This window comes from Microtus pennsylvanicus, chromosome 5 (genome assembly GCF_037038515.1).
Source record: "Microtus pennsylvanicus isolate mMicPen1 chromosome 5, mMicPen1.hap1, whole genome shotgun sequence".
Taxonomy (NCBI): Eukaryota; Metazoa; Chordata; class Mammalia; order Rodentia; family Cricetidae; genus Microtus; species Microtus pennsylvanicus.
This window is the reverse complement of record NC_134583.1, coordinates 80,542,341-80,557,708: the sequence shown is the minus strand read 5'-3', so window position 1 is coordinate 80,557,708 and position 15,368 is coordinate 80,542,341. Positions and strand designations below refer to the sequence as shown.

At 50.8% G+C, this 15,368-nt stretch overlaps 1 protein-coding gene across 1 annotated transcript in view; it reads left to right on the top strand.

The window, feature by feature from the left end:
* The first annotated feature begins 2,139 nt into the window (after nucleotides 1–2,139).
* Stk32c (serine/threonine kinase 32C) overlaps nucleotides 2,140–15,368 on the top strand; it is an 84,999-nt gene continuing 71,770 nt past the window's right edge. The window contains exon 1 of the mRNA XM_075972655.1: nucleotides 2,140–2,548. Coding sequence (XP_075828770.1) covers nucleotides 2,284–2,548 — 265 coding nt within the window. The 5' untranslated portion in view covers nucleotides 2,140–2,283. The remainder of the gene's footprint in view (nucleotides 2,549–15,368) is intronic.

Here is a 15,368-nt window from a genome sequence, read left to right as displayed (position 1 = left end):
TTGGTGTGGCCCCCATCCAGGGTGGTCCTTTCCCCTTCAGTTGTCCCACACATCAGTCCTCTCTGGAAACACCTTCAAGGACACATGCGGAAGTGTGCTTTAGCCTCTTAGGTGCCTTAAGAATTAATCATCATACTTGGACCGTCGAGACATCAACACCACCGCTCCTAATTCACTCTCTACTTATTGAGACAAGGTCTTTCACTAAACCCACTCAATTCAGCTAGACGGGTTGGCAAGCGAGTCCCAGAGATCCTCCTGTCTTTGCCTTCCCATGCTAGAACTACAGGCTCGTGCTGCCTGGCTGGGAACGGAACTCAGGCTTATGTGGTAGACAAGCGCTTACACCGACTGAGCTGTCTACCCAGCCCCTCTCTCATTAGGATTTTGTCTGTGAAAATCTCTTCTTCCTTCTGTTCCCTCTGCCTCTTGGTGGCGGGAGGACATAAGTGTGGATGTCTTTTCTTTCCTGTCATTTTTGGAGGTCTGGGAGGGAAAGGCTGCCACGATTTGGGACAAGGCCCATGGGGAATTCTATTGCACAGGCAGGGTTGGTTGGTCTCTACTCTCTCCCACACAATGAAGTCTGAGGACCTCCTCTGAGCAGGCCATGCAGCAGGAGTCTGTAGGCCTAAGTGGCAGTAACGGCACTAAGTGCAGAAATTGAGAACTGTAAACATCTGCCAGGACTTCTCCCACCGTCTCTGCCCTGGAGAGTTTGCCTTGCAACTCCAGGGAGACCTGTGGTAGATGGTCAGGCTGACCTTCAGCTATGCTACACAGCAAATCCTGTTCCCCTCCCCCAAACCTCTAAACAGTTGATGCTTATCTTGTGCTTGTCCTGTGTCATTCATTGTCTTGGCCAAGGGGGAAAAAGTCTTCTTTTTAGCAGGGGGTAGGAAGGTGGAGGGGAGTTGTAAACCAGTGGGGTTCTAGCTCCTAAAAGTGTTGGCCCAGAAAAGACTCGGGACACCTGTACTTAGGTTTTTACAGCCAAGTGGGCTATGAGGCCTTGCACTGAATTTCTAAGAGAAGAACCTGTGGTGGCTGAAGGAAGGGTGCTGTAGAAATTGTGGTGAGGGAGGCACCTTGTGGTCACCTATAATCCACATGGGGCAGAAGGAAAGCCACTCCAGGACTTCCAGGTGGTGGAAAGAAAGGTTGTCTTTGTGATAAGGCTTTAGGACAAGACTGAAGTAGGCAGAGGCTTTCCCAAGTTAGACCACTGAGTAACCAAAAAAAGGGTTCCCAGTGACCAGGACTTAGACGCTGGAAGCCAAGCACCCCGACCTTGTGAAGGAGCAATGACAGGCTAACTCTGCTCCAGGCTTCCCAAGGTCCATCTAAGACCTAGTGGAATCTTGGCGTGAACGCAGGACGCTGGACCACTTGCGCTCCTCGCCACGACTTTGGTGCAAACCTGCATTAGTGGACTCTATTGGGTGTCCAATGAGCCATATACTAGGAGAGGTCAGAGAAGCTAGACTAGGGTACAGCAAAACTAGGTTTCAGGACACACACGTCTGTGTGTCTTCGCGCTCTTGTAAGCAGGGTTCGGGTGTTCGCGTTGGGCGGAGCCTGCCTGTTAGACCCCGCCCTGCTCTCCCCCACCCCCAAGTATCCCGCGCCTCCTGTGGCCTCAGAGCGGGATAGCACCACACTGCCACCGCAGGGCAGCACAGCCACTTCCTGCGACCCCAATTACATGCACAGCACAAGCCGTGGCCTTATGTTTGAGGTTTCTAAGGATCGAGTGGCAGAAATCTACAAGCGACTTTTACTACGAAGTCAGTGGAGGTTGTTAGGCCCAGGGGGTTCCCGATTGCTCGCCAGTCATAGCATTCCTACAGGGCCCTCAAAGGTCTCTGCCACCCAGTAAAGCACAGAGTCCCTCTCCCTGGCCTTTCGGGCGTTTCAGGGTAGAAGGAAGGAGATTGGCATCTGTCTTTTAGCCCTGCGGCCTTTTCGGTGCAAGGGTTTTCGAGCCCATGCGAACCAGACCCTTCTCTGTGGGTAACCCATGCTGAGTGCGTTGTTCAGAATCTAATACCAGCCCCGCCCTGGCCCCGCCTGGCCCCGCCCAGGTTCCGGACTCCACCCCGAGTCCATCTCTCCGGCCCCGCCCCGCCGCTCGCAACCACGGGCTGGTCGGCTGCCCCGGCGAGCCAGAGCTGATACTAGGTGCATTGCCGGTGCTGCCGGCCTTTAGCGCTGCTGCTCTTGCCGGGCCGGGCGGCAGGCCATGTTCCGGGCTGTGGCCGCTGCGCATACCCAGGCCTGGCGATGAGGAGCGGCGCCGAGCGCAGGGGCAGCAGCGCCGCGGCGCCCCCGAGCTCGCCTCCTCCTGGTCGCGCTCGCCCCGCGGGCTCCGATGCGCCCCCCGCCCTGCAGCAGCCCGCAGCCAGCCAGCCTCGGGGCCGGGACGCTGGTGATGCCCGCGCGCAGCCGCGCCCCCTGTTTCAGTGGAGCAAGTGGAAGAAGAGGATGTCTATGTCGTCCATATCGGCAGCCAGCACGCGGAGGCCGGTGTTTGACGACAAGGAGGACGGTGAGTGAATCCGCCCACTGGGGACTCCCGGGGACAACCGGGTACCCGGGCCCATGGAGACCTTGCGTACTGTCGCAGGGCGGACGCAGAGGTGTCATTTCTTTCTGTTGGGACACAGTCGCCACCTGGGTGGGACTGCTTCTTGAGGCGTTTGAGTTTCTAGAGAAACTATTAGCCCACCACCGAAGTCCCCATGCGCGTCCTGTTTCCAGTGACAGTGCAGCGGGCAGGGCAGGGTCTGGGCCGTCCTGCGAAGTGAGAGTAGGTGATGTGGAGGCTCCAGGCTTAGGCGCAACACCACCCGCTAACGTGCACCGCATGTTTTCGGTTTCCTTTATGGGTGGTGTGCAGGCAGCGTGGTTACTTTTAATTTTAGGAGGTGCTCTCTTGGTGTGCAGTTTATGAAGTGAGGTGGCTGCCCTACAGGTGGCACGGGGGCCTGGGCCCTTCAGTTTGCGGTGCACCCTGCAAGCCCAGAACATACATTAGATTGTGCTGCACACTCAATCTTCGCCTTTGTGCAAAGACCCGCCCTCGGGGAACTCTGGTTCGGTGATACTGTGAAATCCACCTGCAAAGGATAGCTGTTGACCTGGAGAACCTGTGTCTCTTGAGTAGCAGGGCAAGGTGGTCAGCCACTGGTCAGAAGTCCTGGATGAGAGGTGCCGGACAGCTGGTTGTGCAAGCACAACAGCTGGGGCCATGCTGGGTGCAGGGACCTTTCCCTCAGCTCCTGCTCGATGTGGCTTTGGGGGAGCCGTGATGGATTCACATGAAGCATAAAGCTTTTTCCCCTACAGATGCCATAAGGATAATTTTAAATGGTACAATAATGACACATTTGATGTTTTTTTGACATTTTCTTAAAATAGTTGAAATATGCATTTTCATTTGTAGGCAGCCTACAGAGATATGATGGATTTTTTTTATAATTTTAGAACACAGCTCAGCACAGGAGCCCAAGCTACTTATTTCCAATAAATAATTAAAGCATTTAGGAAATTACAATAATCAGAACCCAAGCCTGTGTTGGAGAGCATGTGGGGCGACATGCCGGTATTCCTTTCGGAAATGGGAGGCATGGGGTCAGGCCAGGGAGTTCCAGGCCTCTGCTGAGTATGGTCAGCGGGGGAGGGGTGTTCAAGTCTGCCTGCATCAGGCACAGTGTGTTCTGAGGTGGCAGGTCACTGTGCTCTGAACTTGGGGATGCACAACTCACATGCTATGCCTTCATTCTCAACATCAGTATTCAGAGTTAAAAACAAACAAGCAAGCAAGCAAAAACGCCCAACTGGAAGAAGCAGACCAGTAAATGGACTTGCATCTGGTTTCTGGCTACAGAATGAGTGGTCTGGAAAACACATTTGATTTCAGTACTTGCTGGTGCCAGCCAAGGGCTGGCTACCCTTCCATGTCTGTGCGTCATGTCTCCAAGGCAGCGGGGTTGGAAACAGAAATTGATGTAGTCCAGGGGCTGCGGTTGGCGGTCCAAGTCCACTCTTTCTTCTTCACGGCGCTCTGTCTCAGAACTCAAGGTCTTACCAGAGGGGCACGGCAGCAAGGTCAATTGTGGTGCTCACTGTGACTTGGGAACCTAACCTCTTACTTGCTTATGGTAGGATGGCAGAGGCGGTGACTGTTCTAGGCTTCCGAGGGATGATGCACTGATGAGGCCTTATTTTGTATAAATGTGTCACTGGTGGCACTCATCCTCGGGTGTGTGGCCCTGGACTGATTTACCCCTAGAACTTAACTGGGTTTTGGTGGGTTTGAGAGACCAAGTTGGGTACTGGGCCTGGTGGCTGAGAATGCTCTCTGGGTGGGTGACGACCACTTGTCTGTGTCGTTAGCAGGACAAAAAGAGAGTCATGATATGGTGCTCCTTCCATCCGAACTGCCCGCGAAGGTGTTAGGTAGGATTTATTAACATAAGGGTACAGCCGACACCAAGAGCAGCCTTCAGAGAGGAGTGGGGCCTGGACTCCTGTACATAAGTCACCCCCTTTTCCTGTTGTAGTGGGGCCTGAGAGGCGGGCCGTGCTGTGCTGGTGACTTGCATGTACTGGAACTGTACAGTTGCCATGGCAATGTGAGACCTTCTGATGAATTTTTTTTTAGATTAAAACACCTAATTAATATATCAAATTTGCTCAGCAAAGGGGAAAAAAAGAAGGAAAATAGGAGGGCAATTTAACAAAGTAGCAGGTAAATTGCAACTGAAAGAGTATAGTTGTGCCAAGTAGGATCTCAAATGGTCTCTACGTCTATGAATCCTCCCCGAACCCCAGTGTGCTGTTCCTCCCTAGCAGGTATTTGGGGCAAGTGCAGAAGAATTTCCTGCTCTTCTTCCTCAACAAAGGGCCCCGTTTCCTTCCCCACAGCCTTCGCTCTCTTGACTTGTACTGGAAATTCATCTGGAGAGGACGTTCCTGTCACTGCCTCTGTGCTCCTGTGATGCTGAGGGGTCCCAGCTCCTTCCCACTCGTGTGACCTGCTGGGACAGTGGTCCATCCTAGCAGGCAGAGGCTTGCCATCTTAGACCCAGGGTGGTGTCCCCTTAACAGTAGGGAGTCCCTCATAGCTGAGAAGGCTTGCTCTCATCCAGAGCCCTGGAAATGGGTGAGGGTACCTCTCTAGGGCAGTAAGTCAGGGAGCATAGCGTAGCACAGGGACCCCAGCACTGAGAACACTGCTTTAAAAACAAATGTTGAAAAACCCATTTTCTAATTATAGGTACCTCACAAAGTATACATTAGACAAAGAAATTGTGCTTGATGCCAAAGTGCATGTTCAGCACAGTGAGGTCCCCAAGTGAACGCCTGGGCACCTTCTCTTGGGCTTTCTTCCAGGGATCTAGGAATGCAATCACACCTACAGCTGTGTTGAGACACCTTTTTCCCCCCTTTCGTACAGAAATGGGATCACGTTCTAGGCACCATTTTATTGTAACCTGCTTTCTTATTTATCAGCATGTTACCCACATCTAAGAGGTCCAAAGCATCAATTGGCTGCTGGATTCACATCAGCAGCTCAGCAGCTCTCCACCTGCGTTGTGTATCACGTTCAGGGGCCTTTTTTTTTTTTTAATAAATCTGGTTTTAAAACTTATTCATTTTATGTACTTTTAGTGGCTTGCCTATATGTACGTCTGTGTGAGGGTGTCGATCCCCTGTCACTGGAGTTATAGACAGTTGTGAACTGTCATGTGGGTGCTGAGAATTGAACCCAGGTCCTCTTGAAGAGCAGCCTCTTAACTGCTGAGCCATCTCTCTAGCCCTGAGTGGACACTCTTGAAAGATGCCAAATTCTCTCCTGTAGAAGCTGAGATTCAGCTTGTGGAGGTGAACTGGCTCACAGTGAGATTCAGGAATCTCCTTTCTTCTATCTCTCTCTCTGTCGTCTCTGTCTCTCTTTATCAAGACAGGATTTATCTGTGTAGCCTTGACTGTCCTAGAACTCACTGTGTATTCCAGGCTGGCCTCAAACTCAGAAATCTACCTGTCTCTTCCTCCCGAGTGCTGGGATTAAGAGTGTGTGCTACCATGGCCCAGCTAGGCGTCTCCTTTCTTAAGTTCCTGTGACTCTGAGGAGCAGTCAGTGTGTGTTCCTCTCTGAAGATGTGACTACACTGTTTGCTTGGTTTCTTACTGGAAGACATTTTTGAAATATCATAAACTACATGGCCATGAATGTCTTTGCATACTCATCTCTGTGTTTGGCACCATCGTCCCTGGAAGAATTTCTAGGAATGCCATAGCTATGTTACAACAGGTAACTGGGCTGGCTCGGTTGGATGGGGGTGGAGGCCCTGTTTGAGAGACAACAAACATCTGTCTTACACATACTGTGGCACACATGTGGAAGTCAGAGGACAACTTGAGAGAGTTGGTTCTCTCCTGACATGTGGGTTCTAGGGTTCAAACCCAGGTTGTCAGGCTTGGTAGACAATCCCTTTACCTTCTGAGTCATCTCATTGGCTCAGTTTTATTTTCTGTATTGAGAATTCTGGCCCACCGAGAATAGCGCCTTGTTCTCCAAGTTCCACATTTTCTTAGGTTGAACACGTTGAAGGGGTCTGGAGGCTCAGAGTCTTTCAGTCTTCCTGTGGGTTGGTTCCATTTCCTTGTTGGTCTGTGGCAGGGCTTTGGACTGGTTCTGCTTCACATGGTAAATGCTGACTGAAGGGATTACTGGTTCAAACATTCACCTGCCACGCATTGCTGGTAATCCCAGCTCTTAGAACTCTGAAACAGGAAGATCATGAGTTTGAGACCAGGCTGGAGTATATAAAGAGGCTGTCTAACTATCAGGGAGCAGACCAACCAGCCAAAGTCTATTCATCTTGACCGTGGATACTTTCTGAGACCCTCACTAGTCTTTGTAGTGTTCTGGTGACTTTCGCTGGGTGCCCTGAGAGGTATGTCATGCCACCTGCAGCCCATGGCTCGAGTTATGCAGTGACAATAGCCTCTCTTTTGTTGTTCTGATGCAGAGCTCAGGAAGCAGAGACTGAGGGGCTGAGCTCCAGGCTGTTGGCCCCTACTCAAGCTTTTCTGTGTTTCAAAGTGTCTTTTTGGCTCTGTTTACTAAGAGATTTTGTCAAGGCAGCTGTGGCCTTGAGGTGTGTGTGTGTATGTGTGTGTGTGTGTGTGTGCGCGTGCGTGCTAGTGGACAACCTTAGGTAGTGTTCTTTGGGCATTATCCACCTTTTGTTTTCTTTGTTTTGTCAAGTAGTAGATAAGGCTGGTTGGCCAGTGAGCTCCAGGGATCCTCCTGTCTCTGCCTTCCCAGTGTTGGCATTACAAGGGTGACATCACACCTGACTTTTGAAATGTTTGTTCTGGGACTCAAATTCATCATGCTTGCCTGACAAGTACTTTACTGACTGAGCCGTCTCCCCGGTCCTCTGCCTCTAGCTTTGTGGTAAGAAAGGGGAGGAGGGCTCTTGTGTACCTCAGGCCTGGTTTGTTAATGGTTCTCTCTCCCCAGCCTCGGAGAGGCTTTGGTGTCTAGAAGCCTCTAGCTGAAGACAATGAGGATCTTCCCTGGTTGTAGTCATGTCTGAATGGCCCCCGGGTGTGGGTAGGACCTGGGTTCAGGTTGAGAAGGAGGGCATGTGGTCCTGGCCAGTAGTTCCTCTCTTGGTTGCTCCTTCCTGCTTCTCTGGATGTTTGCTCTTGAGTTCCTGGGTTCCAGGCACAGTACATAGGCCCAGAAGGGTCCTTGGATGGCTGTGGAGCCCAGTGGTCCCTTTTCTTCTGGCCAGTGAGGCCCCTCTAGTATGGACTTGGGACCCACTGTCAGGCATTTTTATGTAACAAATGTCATCTCTGTGTGTCTATCCATCTGGTTGTGCAGTTTACAACGCTAAAAATAAGCCAGTTTTTTGTGTTTAAAAATTTAGCCACCCAGTTTTCAGTTGAGAAGCAATGCAGGCAGCATTGGAAGTCATTTCTGTTTAGGGTTTCTCTCTGCTGATGAGATGGAAGTGCTGAGGGGGGCCTGAGGGAGGCCAAGCTGTGGGAGAGCGTTGCTTCGAAATAATTGGATAGGATAGCTCGCATAGATTCTCAAAGCATCTTTGGTGCCTACATACCCCTGGGGGAGGGATTCAAAGACACAGATTCTCGTTCGTGGGGGGTCTAGACACATGACAGGTTTATCTCCAGCCCAGATCCCAGGAAATGTCACTCGCCCATGGACACAGTTTACATAACAAGAACTTTGAGTATACAGTGAGTCTACAGCAGCTGTGTTGTTGAGGGAGAACAGGGGACTGGTAAGGCCTGCATACCCTGGGCCCTAATGAGCTACAAGTGGCTTTGCTGGCTGCTGATGCCACAGACGACTCCCAGCTGGCGCTTCTCACTGTGCTGTCTGTCACCTGTTCCCACCGTCACTAGAATCTTGTCAATGTATTTACTTATAGGTTTTCAGACCACTCCTTTCCCAACCAAAACATGGCTGGCACACTATGTTCCTATGGTCCATTTGCTCAGCATCCCAACAACTGGTCTCTAGGTCGGGCCTTAGCATTTGCTCAGGATTCCACTCTAGACACGGCTGCTGAGGGGTAGCTCGCCTATTGGTCATGGTGTCTTTGCTTTGCAGATGTACCTACAGGAAGGATGTGTGTTCCCACCAACCTCCGAACCAGTGGCTGCTGAGAGGGCTGTCCACACCGTCACTGGTCCTGATGCTGAGTGCTAGGGCTTGTGGTCCTGGCCATGTTTCCTTCCTCGGGAGGATGCTCAGAGTTGCAGTTGTGGTTCACTTTAGCCAAAAGGCTGGGGCCTCCACCCGTGCCATTCTTCCTTCCTGACTAGACTTTTCCTTTGCTCCTGAAAACGTGATGAGCTGTGTTTCTGTGCCCCTCCCTCTCTTCTGTGCCACCAACTCTGGTGCCACTGAGCTTTGACTGCTCTGCTGGCATGTTGCAGGGGCCTGGACTTCTCCGCTGTCCCTCATGCGTTAGAGGTTGGGCCAGTGCTTTCCTCCCACCTGAATCAGGCAGGGACTCTGTCGTGGTTCCTCTTTTCATTGCTGTGACAGGACACTGACAAACGCCACTTAAGAAAGCATTTATTCTGGCTCACAGCTGGAGGGCACAGCCTGTCATGGCAGGGAAGGCGTGATGGCAGGGGTGTGAAGCACCGGGCATGTGCCACCTGCAGTCAGGAAACAGGAAGAGGTGAATGTTGGTGCTCAGGTTCCTCCCTTTTATGCTGTGTAAGGACCTCAGCTTGAGGAATGGTGCCACCTATACTCAGGGTGGGTTTCCCCACCTCAGTTAACCAAATCCAGAAACTTCTTCACAGACTTGCCCAGAAGTTTGTCTCTCTTGTGATTCTAGATCCTATCAAATTGTTGATACTAAATCACCACTGTCTCATATGTTGAAGAATTATAATGATCAAAATTTAGTACAATATGGGGAAACTGTAATTGATACAGTTTTGCGATTTAAAAGCTAAAATAGATAATGGCAAGTGGCCAGGGCCCCTAGGGGAAAGCTGCCTGCTCCATCACAAGCTCACTTCCCATTGAATTGAAACCTGATGTTTGAAAGAACCAGAGTAGTTACAGAGGTCATCATGGCTGGGAGTCCAGCATGGGCCAGACACTTGCCAACCTGCCTGGGTCCAGCTATGAGGCAGGAGTTCCTCTTGTCCCTGTTCCCCCAAACGTGACCTGGGAGCCCACAGCAATCTTCAGCATGTTTCCTCCTATACTCTGGCCCGCGTGGATTGTGTGAAACCCCAGCTCACTGTTATTTCAGTTCTGAAGCCAAGGAGATGCTGTAGGTGGGAGGCAGTGTCGCCCCCAATTTATTAAAAATAGGAACAGGCTCATTCCATTTTTTCACAGTGATTTAAGAAGTTGACTTTGGAAAGGTTTCTGGGCTTTCAGAATTACCATATGACTCTTTATGCTTCAGATGCAGAAGGCTTAACTTGTGACCACAGCAAGAAGTAAACAACACGCGTGTGGAGTTTCTCTGGGTTCATCATGGGTGTCATGGGCACTTGCCAGCATTTGCGTGTGTGGCATTTTGTTGTTGTTGTTGACATGAGGTCCTGAAGGTAGGAAAGGCTCATGGCAGACTTGAGTTCCAGCTTCTTGGTACCTCTGCCTTTCCCAAAGGTGCCAGGGTCACTTGCTATATCTAGCCTTGGAGCTACTGCTTCTGGTAAGACCATTTAAGGCCCCTGAGAGGACCGGCAGGCATTGTGTCTCTCAAGGCAGACTCATTTGGTGCTCTGGGGATGATCACTCTGGTTATCTTCTTCTGATAAGGTGCTCCAAGACCTAGTGACTTAACAAGCATTTTCATTGTTTCTTGTGATTATGTGGCCAGGGAATTCATAGCATTCATGGGATCAGGCATCAAGGTGACGTCTCACTTGAGAGTCAGACCCCAAGAGTTTCTGCTGCTGCCAGTGTGGTAGGATATCCTGCTACGTCATGAGCTGCCTCAAGACCTAATATCCTAACACTACACGATGAAGTAGTTTCCTCAAGAGGCCTCCACAGCAGAGCTGCTCAGGCCTCTCACGAAATTTTGATATGTCCACCAGAATGCTCTTCTCTGAGGGTGGAGGGGCTGTGGGATCTGTGGGATCTGCTTCCTGCCTCAAGTCCCTACCAAATGAACTTCCAGCCTCTGAAATCACACCACCTCAGCCTCATCCTTCTAGAAGCAAGGAACTAAGTGTATATGAGGCAGGAGGGTGGGAGATTGGGCTTGGCCTTCTGAAGGGAACACCCAAGAACCTGAGGTCACATTTGAACTCAGTTGTCCTCATGGTCTCAGGCTGCTCACTTCCCATAGTCTCTGTGGTAGAATATCAGGGCCGAAGTGGAAGATGGCGGGCTTCTTGAGGGGCAGGCTTGATGGTAGAATCCATTTTCCTGCATCTGTTGGTTGAAGGTCAGTTCCAGGTTCCAGTTGGACCCAGGAAAGGAACTTCACAAGGCCAAGATCTGGCTTTTGCTTGTTGGCTGAGGTTGCTGTGTGTCAAGGCTGGCTGTTGGCAAGAGCTGAACAGGAGCAGGAGGTAGCTGGGACAGGCTGGAAGTGCATGGTCAGCATGTCTACCCACAGTGACCTTCATTTAGAGAGCCTTCCAATTCTGTACTCTCCTGGCAGTGCAGACCTGGGCCATACACGGTGTCGTCTGTTTGGCCAAGGCTACTCAGCATACTCACCACCCCCTGCCAACTAGCTTGCACATAGCACCTGAAGCACCGAGGCCTTTGGGGTAGGGGTGTGTGTGTGAGCTGTGGACTTGTGTGCATGCATGCGTGTGTGTGTGTGTGTATGAGCTGTGGACTTGTGTGCGTGCATGTGTTGTGTGTGTATGTATGAGCTGTGGACTTTTGTGCATGCATATGTGTGTGTGTGTGTGTGTGTGTGTGTATAGGGGTGGGAGGTGGGTGTCACTGCTCACCTGTCCCTGTCTCCATCTGGTTATAGGGACTTTTCTGGATACCTCTTAAAGACTCTGGTTTCAGTTCCTGAGTGGCCTCTATAGGACCTGCCCATGTCCGTGGGTCCTGTTTGCTTTAGTTCCTTTGTTTTGCTTTTTCCTCCTGTTTTTGTGTATGTGTATGTAGTGCGTGCATGAGTTTGTGTGGGCACATACGCACCTGTGGAGGTCAGAGGTTAGTGCTGAGTAGTATCTTCTGAGGCTCCCCACTTTAGTTTTTGATATAGCATCTCTCCCTTAGCTCAGAGCTCATAGATTGCCTAGACCGGCTGGGGATAGGTTGACTAGCAAGCTTTGGGGATACACCTGTCTCTGCCTGCTAAATGCTAGGTAGCAGATGTGCCCCATCATGCCTTACGTTTTGTGTGTGTCTGGAGATCTGAATTCGGATCCTCATGTTTATCTCGCAGGCATGTCTGACTATACCAACACCCAAATCTCCGAATATTAAGGTTACTCTGTATCTCTAGAGTCATCTTTTTGCCCCATAGACAGAAAAGGGGGTTTATAAACCTTGGTGACAGAGAGGAAATAGGGGGAAAATGAAATTAAAGGAAGGAAGACGCAAGAAGGCTTTAAAAGAGGTGGCGGGATTCCAGGTCCTGTGTCCCCTGCTCCCCTTAGGCCCTTCTGTCAGTGCTGTGGTGTCTCCGACAACGAGGGCCTGAGAAACAGGAACGGGTGGGCAGTGCACAAACGCTCGGACTGTTGCTGAGAGGGTGACCCTAGGTGCCCTGAGATGAGGGGGTACCTTGGAAGGGACAGCACACATATCTGAATGGGTCTCCAGTGAGTGAGTTCTGACAAACCTAACCCAGAACACTGGAAGCAGAGGATTGTCACCCTGAATCTGGGCTTGGTATCAGCACTGACAGGCAGGGCGGGGATGGGGACAATCTAGGAAGAGCTATTCTAGATTGGGGGTTGCCCAGACCCTCACCTCATTCTCCTTGATCATACCCTTCTTCCCATCTCCAGAGACCCTCCTCCTGCCCTTCTTTGCCTTACTTGACCTCCTTGCTGACCCTCACATTCCTTCCCGGGGGTCATTGAAGCTGACCTGTGGGATCTGCTGCCGTACAGTGATCAGGTACCTAGGGTCACCTGGGACATTGCCTTCCGGCTGCTGACCTAGCATGGTTATTAATAGTGTCCCCTTCCCTTGTGACAGTGTCCTGATTTGGGTGATAAATTATATAGATCCTCTACTTAACTGCCAAATACTCGCCAGACGACCTTCCCCCCTTTATAGCTTTTTCTTATGTAATGAAAGTGATAAGAACCTTAAGAACCCCGTGGTCTTATGTAATCCTGGCACTCATGTAGCAGCCATTTTTTGTTTGTCATCTCTCTGTCCCGCCCACACGTGAACCTATACAACACATACATTGCTTCTTAACAACTTTTTTTTTCTAATACATTTCTTTTAGCGTGTTTAGATTTGCGGGAAAGCTATCAAGCTGGTAGAGGTCCTGCATGCCCAATGTCTATTTTCTTTCACATGAGGAGCTTACATTAGTGGGTATATCTGCAGTCCGGTTTGACGGTACCCACCTGTAATCTCAACACTGGGAAGGCTGAGACAGGAGGATTGTGAGGTTAAGGCCAGCCTAGGCTACACAGTGGAACCCTTCTCAAAACAAAATGCAGTGTGTGTCAAAGCCAGCGACACAGTAGGGACACACTGTGATGAACAGTGTCTGTACTGTACTCAGTTGCTTCAGTCCTCTCTTAATGTCCCCTCTGTCTCTAGATCCCCACCTGGGATCCCACATGAGGTTAGTGCTGTGTCTCCTTAGGCCCGCATGGTTGCCGCTGAATCTCATGTCCTGTGTTCTTGATGGCCATTCATGTGTTTTATGTTTGTTTGTTTGGTTTTGGTTTTTCAAGACAGGGTTTCTCTGTGTAATAGCCCTGGCTGTCTTGGAACTTGCTTTGTAGACCAGACTGGCCTCGAACTCACAGAGATACACCTGCCTCTGCCTCCCAAGTGTTGGGATTAAAGGTGTGCGCCACCACCACCCAGCCACTCACGTGTTTGTAGCACACCTCCAGTCAGCAGTTCTTCCATTTTTTCCCTTCAGCATTAGTCAGGGGCTGTGGTATTTGGGGAGGAAGCCCTCAGAGGCAAACGCCATTTGTCATGACTTATCGGGAGCTCACACAGTCCACATCATTCCTCGGGACACAGATTAGATCACACGGCTAAGGGGCCGCGTGAGTCACCTTTCTGGGACTGTAACGAAATACCTGACCCAGGCTTCTGTTCTGGAGAGAGAGCTTTATTAGCTCACACTGTTGGAGGCTCAAAATTCAGAACTGAGCGGGAGGAAGAACCACTGTCTTGGCTTTGGAGAGGACAGCAATGGAGCAGTTTGCAGTAAGGGCCGTGTGTGTGTGTGTGTGTGTGTGTGTGTGTGTGCAGAGAGGGGGCAGGAGGGGGGAGAGTGTAGAGAGGGGGCAGGAGGAGAGGGGGGAGAGTGTAGAGAGGGGGCAGGAGGAGAGAGAGAAGGGGGGAAGAAAGGGGAGGGAGGGAGGGAGGGAGGGAGGGAGGGAGGGAGGGAGCACCTTACCATGCACAAGCTGGTAAGCCATGAGTGTTTTGTACAAAGATGCTCACTGTCACCGTCTTGAGGGGACCCCTGTTTCTGCATAGAGGATTCGTCTCTTCAATTATTTCACCGTTCTTTCACTTGCATTACTGTGTACTTACAGACATTTGTTTCATGGTGTAGGTATTGATCCAGATGTACCTAGTTTGCTGTCTGTGTTGCTCCCCTGACTCTGTTGGCATGCCTCATCAGCACCATGGCTGCTTCTTGTTGAAAATGTTCTTACATACTGGCACACATTATTCCTGGCTTAGCCTGCACGCTTCCTGACCCAGCCCTAGGGTCAGCCAACTCTCCAAGAAACCCTGGCTTCTGTTTTTAGAAAGATGGTGTAGAAGCTGAGATTTATATACCAAGTATGTGCCATGCTTCTGGGGACAGTTGTCTTTAAAGTACAAGCCTGGCTGTGTCACCTGCTTTAGATCTCGCTTTTCCCATTGTGCCGTTCATTCAGCTCGTCGTGTTTCTCTGCACTCGCTGCATATTATTTGTGGGAGTGTGGGCTGATGCCCCACTTTGGAAAACCGCCTGTCTATTGAAGCTGCATTTCGGCATGCCCTATGGGATGGGCAGCAGCCACCACCAATGGTAGCTGGCTTGACACTCCCAGTGGGGCTCTGCTAGTCTCTGTAGAACACAAAAGCTTCACAGGACACCCTGTGATACTGTGCTACCTAGGACCGGGACAAAATGAGACCTCCACTTCTGAACACAGCCTGACACATGGTGTGTGTCAGCCTAAATGATGAGCTTCCATCTGGGCTGACCTGAGCGAGAGCTGCCGCTTGTCTCTCAGACTGGCTAACATGGGGACAGCTCTGTCAGCCATAGCTTCAGGTAGCCTCATTGCTCCCATGTAAGAGTTATGGAGAGGCCAATCGTAAGGTTACCTCTTATGCTAAGTACGTCGAGGCCTTGGTACCTCAAACCCTCTCGGAGTTCACCTACCAAAAGCCCCAAACCTGTCCCTTGTCTTTTCTAGTCCCATTTTCCTGAGGCACCTCACATTTTCCATGGTGTGCGTTCTCTCATGTTCCAATGAGCCTTACATCCACCATGTTTAACCACAGGATGCTTCTGGCTGGCTGCAGTGTTGAGCCTGGAGCCCAGCAAGTATATTTTCCAGCAGAGACCCAACAAGATGTGCGTGTCTTTGTCCTCAGAGGCACCAATGGGCATGCCCACATGTTCTGTGAGTGGTACTCTGAGTGGGAACCA